This window comes from Octodon degus, unplaced genomic scaffold (genome assembly GCF_000260255.1).
Source record: "Octodon degus isolate 3935 unplaced genomic scaffold, OctDeg1.0 scaffold00008, whole genome shotgun sequence".
NCBI lineage: Eukaryota > Metazoa > Chordata > Mammalia > Rodentia > Octodontidae > Octodon > Octodon degus.
The window spans coordinates 16232942-16245077 of NW_004524584.1; the positions used below are offsets into that span (position 1 = coordinate 16232942).

The following is a 12136-nucleotide window of genomic DNA, read 5'->3' on the forward strand; positions in this document are numbered from 1 at the left end:
GGTTTGGCCTTAGCTCAGTTGTTTAAGTGGCTGCTTCCACAAAGCTGTCAGCCTCAGGTTGCTGTAGTTCGATCCCCACAACACTCCAGCCAGCCAAATGCCCTGAAGGCATTCGGGGAAAAAAAAAAAAAAAAAAACAAAAAAAAAACCTTAAGGGGCCGGGGTGATGGCTCAGTGGAATAAGTGCTTCCCTGGCAAGCGCAAGGGCCTGAGTTTAATCCCTGGTTCCACAAAAAAAAAAAAAAAAAAAATTAAGGTGTGATAAATACCAAAATAGAAGCAGTTACAAAAGATTAAAATAATTTTTTTACAAGAACTCTCAAATTGATATATTCTTTACAGTCTACATATTATAGTATAAAATTTGTTTCTCCAACTCAGATCTGGATAATCTGTAAGCTGTGATGATGATGATGCTAGTTTTAGTGATACATGTATGAGAAGCTGTGTATGTGATGCTGTATTCTAAAAGTGATTTGATAGACCATTTCTAATCTACATACCTTTATTAACATTTGAAATGTTATTTGTATAGTGCTTAAAATTACTATGTTTTCCCCCAAGGATAGACTAATTGCACATGGTTATGAAATTCATACATGATCTATTTTTTGCAAGTCTTTTTTTTTTTTTTTTTTTAGTGCTGAGATTGAACCCAGGACCTCATCACAATGAGCTAGGCAAGTGCTTCACTGAGCTGCACTCTTGGTCTGCAACCCTATAGTCTTAATATGCAAAGTCCTTGCTATTATAGGAAGCCTATGGTTTTTATTACTTAGTATATATGAATGTTATAGTTTACTTTTTCTAATGGGAAATCTTTTTTTTTTCATTTTTTACAGGGGATCTTTCCTGCAAATTACATTCACTTGAAAAAGGCAATTGTCAGTAATAGGGGGTGAGTAGTTTGCCTTGTTAATTTTGTTAACGATTATTATAGGTCATTAACATTATTATACATCTTTTTTATTTTTGGTACTCAGTACAAATTATAATATTGACAGATTTTCCTGGCAAAATATTCATTCATTATCATATATAATTTTGAGAAGATAATTTTTCTTAAAATGCTTACAACTCTGATCTGTTTTTCTATATCATGGAGAAATAACCTTAGTTCTGAATTTTAGAAAACCATTGTGGGGGCTGGCACAATAGCTCACCAGACTAAGTGCCGGCTCAGGCAAGTGCAGGGACTGGGGTTCAATTCCCTCTACTACATACCTTGCCGACCCTTCCCCAGGGCATGCTGAACCTGCCACTGAGACCAGGCATGGTGGCACATGCCTGTAATCCCAGCACTGGGGAGGCTTAAAACAAGAGGATCACTATAAATCCCTGCATAGTGAGACCTTGTACCAAATATAAAACAAGCAAACAAAAACAATTGTGTATACAGTGTGTTCATAAAAAACATTATGGAACTGTTTTAAGAATAGACATGGAATAGGAATTAGACATAAATCATCATTTTGCTTCTGTATTAAAAATAAACCTCTGATGTCTTCTTTTTGCAAGGAGAAATTGAAAGAAACTTAAAAGTCACACCTCAAGGTTAAGATGTTATAAAAATGGATATATAGTTTGATCACAGATTTGTAAAACAAAAGCAGTCTGAATAAAAGAGACAAGAATTAAGTTTATAAAAATGTTAACTCTTGTTTTTCATTTTGCAAGCATGATTTTTGAAATATTTTTTTCTTCGCATGTCCTGTTTTTAAAGTTATCTGATTTCTAAAATCATTTTATGTGTACAATTTAAGTAATTACAGTTTTCTACTAAGATAATCTTCTGTAGTTGAAATGTTTTTGACTAGTAAGTGAGCATCAAAATAACCTTTCAGTTACCTTGGGTTAATCAAGAAAGCAGGAACTACACAAACCAACTTATAAGGTGGAATCTAATGTAGGAAATTATTTGCATACATGTTGGAAGGATAAAAGAACAAAAGAGGTAATACTCACCTAACCCAAAAAATGCACACAACAACTTATGTCCTAAAGGTTGACAGCACAAAGCATGGTGTATTGGGAATACCAGAAACCAGGAACTTAAGGGGATGAGTCTTGATATGCTTGAGCTTATTTGAGAAAAGGACATCACATGTATGAAGAAAGTGAAGCTGAGTTCTGGGAATGCCAAAGATAACTGGAGGTCATTGGGAATTAGTTGCCTGAAGAGCAACAAGCACACCTCCTTCTTTTTTTTTTTTCAGTGTCTTTCTAATGCCCCTGGATGGCAAAGGAGAGTGTGAAATAGTTTGTGATCTCAGCTCAGGTTGGAAAGAATAGTTATTATAATGTAAATGATTTCTGTGCCTTTTTATTACTCACTAATAACTTTGTACTATTAATTCATATTCCTTTGAAAAGGTTTTTTAGGGCATCTAAAGAAACTTTCTAGTCTCTGTGCTTATGAGGACAAAGAGGTAGTAACAGAATTATGAAAAACTAACTTGGAAAGGTATTCGTGAGTCAAATGATTCCCCAGACAAATTATCATTTTTAATCACTGATGAGTTGAGCTTTTAAAAAACTTTTACAAAGAAAGAATTAGCTCTTTTGAATTAAGAGTAATTTGTGAGGTTAAGAGCTAAAATTTTTAAGACAATAAGTCTTACAGAGTTTGCATATATGTAATTAGGCTGTATTGTGCATTGTTTTCACTTCAGTATAGCAAAAATGGTATTATGAAATAGTTCTTTAGGAAAAATACTGTAGGATCTGTTAGATGTGACAATCACTAGTTAAATCACATCTTTGTATGATAAACGTAAGTGTTTCATAACATCTTAGTGACATGTTTGTCATCCACATATGCTGTAGGGCATATGTCTCCTTGACCTACGTGCTTGAAGTGCCTTTCTTGGTTATAGGAAATAACATGATTATTTATTGTTAACTTATACTGTTATCACAGTATCTTTGGTTGTAAATGAAACAACTTGGCTTCTAAATTTGGGTTGTCATTGTTTCTGTTTAAATAAATAGTTTTAGTTGGCAAAAGCACATTTGAGTGGTTTTAATTTTGAATTGTAGAACAAATGATAGTCTGACCTTCAGAATATTTTGAAATTTATAAGACAGGGAGATGTTATTGCATTTTTCCTGATATAAAAGACATTAATTTGTTTAAGATTTTTAAAAACAAAACTTTAACAAGCTTATTTTTTCTTTTGTATTTTGTAGAATTGAGAAAATACTTCAATAAAGTTGTTTTACTTTTAATTTTCTATGTGAATTTTTTCCATTTTTAATCTCTATTAATTTTATAAAACATTTGCTTTCAATGCCTATATTTTGACAATATCCATTCCCCTGATTAGCACCCTTTACTGGTTTCTTCATTTTGTCTAATAATAGTCTCCCTTTTACATTCATTTCATCTTTAAAAATTTCACATATTAGGGAAAACATTCATACTTGCTTTTTTCAAACAGGCTTATTCTTCTTGACATGATGGGTTCCAGTTTCATCCACTTTCCACTTGCTTCACATGATAGTTTCCAATTATATCCACTTTTCTGCAAATCACAAAATTTTATATCCATATATCCATATACATGTATTCATACTTTCTTTATCCATTCATCTGTTGATGAGAACCTAGGCTGGGTTTATGTCTTGGCTATTGTGAATTGTGCCTCAACAAATACAGATCTGCAAGCTATTTTTATAGTATGCTGAATCTTATTTCCTCCAGATATATACCAAGGAGTGGTATAGCTGGAATAAACAGTAGCTCTATCATTCATTCATTCTTTTATTTATTGAGGAAACCTCAGAGTGGTTTCCATAGTGGCTCTAATTTCCATGATCACCAGCAGTATGGGAAGATTTCCTTTGCCTTGAATCCTCAACAGTGTTTACTTCTTGTTAGTATGTTCTGCCATTCTTACAGGAGTGAAAAGGATTCTCACTGTACTTTGGATTTTCAATCTCTACTGGATAAAGATGTTGAACACTTTTTTTTAATAATCTCTTTAGTCGTTTGTAATTCTTTCTTTTTTTGAAAAGTGTCTATTCTGTGATTTATCAATTATTAATTGGGCTGTGTGACTTCCGGTGATTTTAAAGTTCTTTTTATTAAATAATTTTATTGAGAAAGAAGTAGCAATGAGACAGTTCAAAACAGGTTAGTAAGGCAGTTACAATAATTAACACATTGCATATTGTTATCTTTGTAGTAGTTATTCAAAATACAAGATGCAGACATGATGTCTTGTCTAAACACTATTCAAAACTTTCTTCTTATTGGACAAAGAGAAAGTAGCTGTATATCTATACTATTTTGTATATATATATATTTTTGTGTGTGTGTGTGTGTGTGTGTGTGTGTGTGTGACAAAATGGTCCTTCAAAAAAATTTTAAAAAATTGTCCTTCATTTATATCCCGCTTTTTTATTTACTTTTGTCAGAGATGTGTATTCCATTGCCATTCACATATTGTAGGAGCATGAATTCAGAAAATTAATCCAATGTAGTCCAGTAGTCTATAATAGTAGTGAGTTATCTGCATAAATGGCAATATCAGAAGTTGTTGACTTGAGCCTTTTACAGCTCAGCATATTAATATGGCTTTACTTTTTATACCTCATTTTGATACTTTTCTGCTGGATGGTTAAGGGCAAGATAAAGCAGGACATATATAACAAAAAAGTAACTTTTAAATCTAACAAGGTTAATCAAATGCCCTCAGGACCTACCCTGAAACCATGTACAGCACCTTATAGATCTTTTGTCAGTGTCAGCCATCTGGATAAGTCTTGGCCATTGCTTGACCCATTTACTTTCTGTGAAAGCCTGAGAGAATGTTTTCTCTCTAGGTGACTCTCCTTTGGCACACTCTCCATTGTTGATCACTTTCCTCTGTGGCCCTGTAACTCCTTGAATAGAAAATTTGGGACACCACTGAGTTACAGGATGTTACAGTACAGCGTCTCTTATGTCCTGAGTCCTCACTAACCTTGAAGGGCTAGGGCCAAAATATCCTTGTAGCCCTTCTTTTTCTCTAATTTTTTGGTCTGCAAACTTAAGTTGTTAACCCTCCAGAAGAGAAGTTTAATGATATTATTATCCTATAACATAGGCATTTGAGCTTAACATCACTATCTGTCTGAATATCAAAGGCCTTAGATATACCAGCGAACAGGTATTTTCCAAAAATCATTGATATATGAAATTTTAAATCCCTATAGAATATGAAAAAAATTAAATTTTTGAAAAAAGTAAAATAAAAATGAAAAATTACGTGTCTTAGAACAGAAATTTAGAAATCTAATCATGTACAACATTGTAGCAGGACAGTCGTATGACTTTTTCTCTCTTGTTTTCATTTATTAACCTTTTTTTAAACAAACATTTATTTGAGAGAGAGTATAACAATAACTGATACGACATTAGAAGCAGTATGCATTTAGAAGACCAGAATGACAGGTGTTCCAAGCATAGTTCTAGTAGTACACATTGATATCCTTGGTGTAGTTGCTCAGTTCACAGATATCAGCATAGTTAGTCAGGGTGAGAATTCTACCAATTAACTGCTAGTTTCAAAAGCCTGATGGAGATTCTCAGGACCATTGCTTTTTCCATCTTGTGTATATAAATGGATGGTTTTGCCCTTACTATGTTTCTAGCTTTTCTCCTTGCCCTCTCTTCGCTATTTATTCCTTAAGTTCTTGCTTAACATTTAACTGTGTTATACCTTTAAATTTTTATTTCTTTAAAAAAAGGAATAAACAATTACATATTTTTACACAGAAGTTTAGAAATCTAACCATATACGGCATTGTAGTAGGACAGTCCCGCAACACCCCTTTTCCTGTCTCTTGCCTTCATTCACCACCCCCTTCCTTTTTAAACAAACATGACCTGAGAGACAGCACAGCAGCAACCAGCATGTCATGACAAGCAGCATGTATTCAGAAGACCAGAATGACAGGCACTCCAAGCATAACCTTATTATTATTACACGTTGCTATCTTCATTGCAGTTGCTTAGTTCACAGGTATCAGCATACATAGTCAGGGTGAGACTCCTACCAATTAACTGCTAGTTTCAAAAACCTGCTGAAGATACTCAGGATCATTGCCTTACCCATGTTGTTCATATAAATGTATGGTTTTGCCCCTGTCATATATTTTTATTTTTTAAATTCATTTTTTCATGTTCTGTAGGGACTTAAAGTTTAATTTATCAATTCTTGATGAAAAATACCTGTTCCATGTGATGCCCAAGATGTTTGATATTCAGATAGATAGTGAGGTTAAGCTCAACTGCCTCGTTTGTAGGGTAATAACAATAAGGGGATACAAATGAACGACCATTTTATATTTATATAAAGATTTGTTCTAGTAGTGTTTATGGACACAGAGGAAAGTGATCTATGATATAGAGTGTACCTAAGTTGAGTCACATGGAGAGAAAACATTCTTTCAGGCTTTCACAGAGAGCAAATGGGTCAAGCAATGGCCGTGACCCATCCACATGGCTAACACTGACAAAGGATCTACAAACTGTGGTACAGGGTTTCTGGGTAAATCCTGAGGGATTTGACTGACCTTATCAGATACAAAAGCTACATTTCTTGTTATATAGGTCTTGCTTTATCTTGGTCTTAACCATCCAGCAGAAAAATATAAAAACGAGGTATAAAAAATAAAGCCATATTAATATGCTGAGCTGTAAAAGCCTCAAATCAACAATTTCTGACATTGCCAGTCTTATGGGAAACCCACTACTATTGTGGACTATTGGACTATATTGGAATATTTTGCTGAATTCACACACCTATGATATTTAAATGACAATGGAATACCCTTCTCTGACAAAATTAAACAAAAAAAGGGGATACAAATGAATGAGCATTTTATATCTACATATTTAAAATAGGATAGATATACAGCTGTATTATCTTAATTCAATGAATAGAAAGATTTGTTTTAATAGTATTTATGGACAGGATATCATGTCTGCATCTTGTACAATGAATAACCACTAAGACAACAATATGCAATGTATTAATTATTGAAACTGTCCTACTAATCAGATTTGAAACTGTCTCATTGCTATTTGTTTCTCAATAAAATTATTAAAAAATAAATTTTCATTTCTTCTTTTGAGTTCTTACACTGGGAAGACTATACAATATTTACACATGTGAGTCTGGTTTATTTCACTTATGGATATATCTTCAAGTTGTTTGCACTCATATATGAAGGCTTCGAGTTTATCATTCTTTATAGCTGAGTAATATCTATTGTATAAAAATACCACATCTTTTCATCCATTTCTCAGGTGACAGACATTTTGTTTGCTTCCAGATTTGGCTATCACAATTTGTGCTTCTATAAATAGGTGCACATATATCACTATGGTATGATATTTTAAGTTCTTTTGGGAAAATTCCCAGTATGGGATAGGTGGATTGAATAGCTTTGCCAGTCCTTGTTTTTTAAGGGGTCTCCACACTGATTTCCATGATGGTCACACCAGTGTACACTTTCACCAGCAGTGGAGAAGGGTTCTTTTTCCTCACAGCTTCTCCAGCATTTGTTGTTGGTTGATTTCTTTATGATAGCCAATCTTTCCTGGGGAAGATGGTTTCTCAGTGTTGCTTTATTTTGCATTTCGTGGATGGCTAGTGATGTGGAGAATTTTTTCATGTATTTATTAGCTTCTAAAATTTCCTCCTCTGAGAAGTGTGTGTCCATATCAGATGCCCTCTTCTGGATTGGGTTATTAAATTTTGGGGATCTAATGTTTTTTTTATTTTTCTGTACATTGTAGAGAGAATACCTTTGTCTGAGTGCTTATTAGTTAAGGTTGCTTCCAAATTTGTGCATTGTCTTTTCACTCTGTTCATAATTTCTTTTGATGCGCAAAAACATCTAAACAAGAGGAGTTCCAAGTTATCAATTCTTTCAAGGATTACTTGTGCAGTTTTTTGTTCATGATCTGCTTGCCTACCTGTATGTCTTCAAGATTTACTCCTACTTTTTATTCCAGGAGATTTATTGTTTCTGTTTTAATGTTTAGATGTTTAATCCATTTTCATTTTAGTTTAGTGCATGTTGATAAACATGGGTCCAATTTTAGTTTTTGGCATGTAGAGAGCCAGTTTTTCCACCACCATTTGTAAAAGAGGCTTTCTTTCTTCTTACTATGCATGTTTATTCCCTTTGTTGAAGATAAAATAGCTGAGTGTGTTTGTAGATGCTTGTGAATCTTCTAATCTAGTCCATGATCCTTATGTCTGTGTAGAGGAATTCTACTGACTTTTGGGTGTTGACTTTGTTTCCTGCTGTGCTATTGAATTTATTAATTCTAGTAGCTTCTTCATAAATTTTTTACTCTTCCATGTAGAGTATCATTTCATCTGCAAATATTGGCAGTCTATCTTCATTACGTATTAGTATTGCTTTTATTTCTCTGTCTTGTCTAATGGCTCTAGCTAATGATTCCAGAACTGTATTGAATAACAGTAGTGATAGAGGGCATCCATATCTTTAACATCATCTAACAGTAAAAGATTTCAGTTTTTGTGCATTTAGAATTATGTTAGTTGTTGGTTTGTTATAGATGGGTTTTAGTAGATTGAAGTAGAGGCTATCTATTCCACTTTTCTGTAGAACTTTGCATGTGAATGAATTTTGGACTTTGTGAAAAGCTTTTTTTATGCATCAACATGATCATGTGGTGTTTGGATTTGGCTCTATTGATATAGTGTATTACATTTATAGATTTACAGATATTGAAATATCCTTGTATTCCTTGTATGAATCCTACCTGTTTATGGTGTATAATCTTCTTGATTTGGGGTATTCTATTGGCTAGGATTTTATTGAGGATTATGGCATCTGTGTTTATGAGGGAGACTGGCTGGTAGTTCTGTTTTTTAGTTGCGTCTTTCTCTGGTTTAGGTATCAGTATAATACCAGCCTCCAGGAATGATTTTGCGAGAATTGTTTTCTTTTCCATTTCATTGAAGAGATTTAGGAGTATTGGAATTACATTTTTTGTAAATTTCTTGTAGAATTCAGCTGTGAATCCATCAGGACCTGGACTTTTCTTTGTCGGTAGGTTTTTTATTGCATTTCTTATTTCATCGGCAGTTATTGGGTTATTGAGAGTTGTTGTATCTTCTTGATTCAGTTTTGGTAATTTGTACCTTTCCAGAAATCTGTCCATTTCTTTTGTGTCTTGTATTCTGTGTGGGTAAAGATTCTCAAAATAGCTATTGATGATCTGAATTTCCACAAGTTCTGTGGTAATTTCACCCTTTTCATAACTTACTGTTTGAATTTTGAGTTTTTTCTTTCTTTTTTTGTGAGTTTAGCTTATGGCTTATCAATTTTATCTACTCTTAGAAAGAACTAGCTTTTAAATTCATTAATTATTTGCATTGTTTTCTTTCTCTCTATTGCATTAATTTCTGCAGTAATCTTTATAATTTCCTCTCATCCTTGGGCTTTGGGTTTGAATTGCAGTTCTTTTTATAGATGTTTCAGGTACAGCGTTAGGGTTTTTATTTGATCCCATTCTGTTTTCCTAATGTGTGAGTTCACAGCTATAAATTTCTCTTTAAGAACTGATTTCATTGTATCCCATAAATTCTGACAACTTGAGCTTGAATTTTCATTGCGTTGTAGATATTGTTGAATTTCTTTTTTAATTTCATCTCTAACCCATTGGTTGCTGAGGAGGGTAGTGTTTAAATTCCATGTATTTGTGGGATTTTTGTGGTTTCTTTTGTCATTTATTTCCTGTTTAATTGCACTGTGGTCAGATAATAGGCATGGATGATTTCTGTTTTTTGAATGTACTTAAGCATGACCTATGGAGTTATATGTGATCTGTTTTAGAAAATGTCCCATTTGCAGCTGAAATGGATGTGTATTCAGCTGTGGTTGGGTGGAACATTCTGTATATGTCCACTAAGTCCATTTGTTCCAAGTTCTGGTTCAGTTCTGCTACTTCTTTGTTAATTTTTTGTGTGCTTGACCTATCCTTTTAGGAGAAGGGAGTGTTAAGGTGTCCTACTTAGATTGTGGTATTGGATATTAGTTTTTTTATGTTGATTAAGATATGTCATATATGACTGGAGAGATGGCTCAGTAGAATATGCGCTTGCCTGGCAAATGTAGGGGCCTGAGTTTAATCTGCCATTCCATGAAAAAAAAAAAGATTTGCCATATATAGTTGGGTGTTCCGTGTTTGGTGTGTACATATTCATGAGTGTCACCACTTCCTCTTGAATTTTTCCTCTAACTAGTATATAGTGGCCTTCTTTATTTCATTTGATCATTCTTGGTTTGAAGTTGAGATGGCCTGCCAACCGGATTGCTACCCTTCATTTTTTCTAAGGTGCTGGGGTATGTAGTATTATTTTCCATCCTTTGTATTTTAGCCTATAATTTCTTTATGAGTTGAGTGTATTTCTTGTATACAACATATTGCTGGATTTTGCCTCCTAATCCTCTGTGTCTATGTATTTCTTTTAATTTGTGAATTGAGTCCATTTATCGTGATGGTTGTAATTGAGACATATTGACTTATGATTGATATGTTCTTTAGCTGCTGTGGTATACCCTTTTGTTTTCTGTGTTTAGTTGTTTGTCATATGTGCTGCATTCTTTCTGTTCTCATTCGTAGAGTTCTGGTCATTTGGTCGATCTATAGAATATTTTTTAGTAGTCTGTATAGGGTTGGCTTTGTCATCATGAAATTCTTTAGTTGTTCTTTGTCATGGGAGTATTTCACTTCTTCATCAAACTTGAGAGTTTTGCAGGGTATAGTAGTCTGGGCTAGAATTTGTTTTCATAGAGGACTTGAAAGTACTCTGCTCCATGCTCTTCTTGACTTCATGGTTTGTGAAGAGAAGTGTGCCATTATTCTGATGGGTTTTCCTTTAAATGTGATGTTTCTTTTCTTTAGCGGCTTTTAGTATATTGTTCTTGTGCTGCATTTCTGGAATCTTGACCATTATGTGTCTGGGTGTTTTTTATTTGGGTTGGTGTTACTTGGAATTCTATATGCTTTGGTTAACTGAATTGCTGATTGTTTCTTATATTTGGCAAGTTTTCTGCTATTCTGCCCATGTTCTTTTTTTTTAATTAATTTTTTTGAGAAAAATACTGCAGTGGACAGTTTGAAAACAGATTAGTGGGAGAGTTACAACAATTAATACGTTGCATATTGTTTTCTTTGTAGTAGTCATTCATAGCATGAGATGCAGACATGATATCCTGTCCAAACACAATTAGTACAAATCTTTCTTCTCATGAATTCAGAAAGTGTGTATATATCTATCCTATTTTGTATATACAGATGCAGAATTGTCCCTCATTTATATCTCTTTTTTTGGTTTAGTTTTGTCAGAGATGAGTATTCCATTGCCATCCAAATATTGTAGGTGCATGAATTTAGCAAAATATTCCAATATAGTCCAGTAGTCTACAATAGTAGTGGTTATCCACAGGACTGGCAATGTCCAAATCTGTTGATTCGGGCCTTCTACAGCCCTGTATATTAACATGGCTTCACTTTTCATAACTTATTTCTACACTTTTATGCTGGATAGTTAAGACCAGCTTAAACCAAGACCCATATATCAAGAAATGTAGCTTTTGTATCTGCCAAGTTCAGTCACATCCCCTCAGGACTTATACGGAAACCCTGTACCGCACTTTGTAGGTCCTTTGTCAGTATCAGCCATGTGGGTGAGTCCTGGCTTTTGCTTGACCAATTTGCTATCTGTGAAAGCTTGAGAGAATTTTTTCTCTCCATGTGACTACCTTTAGGTACATACTACATCACTGATCACTTTCCTCTGTGGCCCCATAATCTTCTTGATCAGAAAATTTGGGACACAAGTGAGTTACAGTATAGGTTTTCCTATGTCTTGAGTCTTCACTGAACTTGAAAGTCTAGGGAAAAAAATGTTGGCTTTCCTCGCAGCTCTCCTTTTTCTCTAATTTCAGTCTGCAAACTTAGGTTGTTAACCATCCAGAAGACAAGCTTGTTGTTATTAATGAACAACTTAGGCTGTTAAGCTTAACCTCACTATCTGTCTGCATATCAAACATCTTAGGCATAATATGGAACAGGTATTTTTCATCAAGTATTGATATGTTG

At 33.9% G+C, this 12136-nt stretch overlaps 1 protein-coding gene across 1 annotated transcript in view; it reads left to right on the forward strand.

Annotated features, from left to right (window-relative positions):
* Positions 1–12136, forward strand: part of Dock3 (dedicator of cytokinesis 3) — an 825219-nt gene that overhangs the window by 240911 nt on the left and 572172 nt on the right. The window contains exon 4 of the mRNA XM_023706273.1: positions 843–898. Coding sequence (XP_023562041.1) covers positions 843–898 — 56 coding nt within the window. The remainder of the gene's footprint in view (positions 1–842; positions 899–12136) is intronic.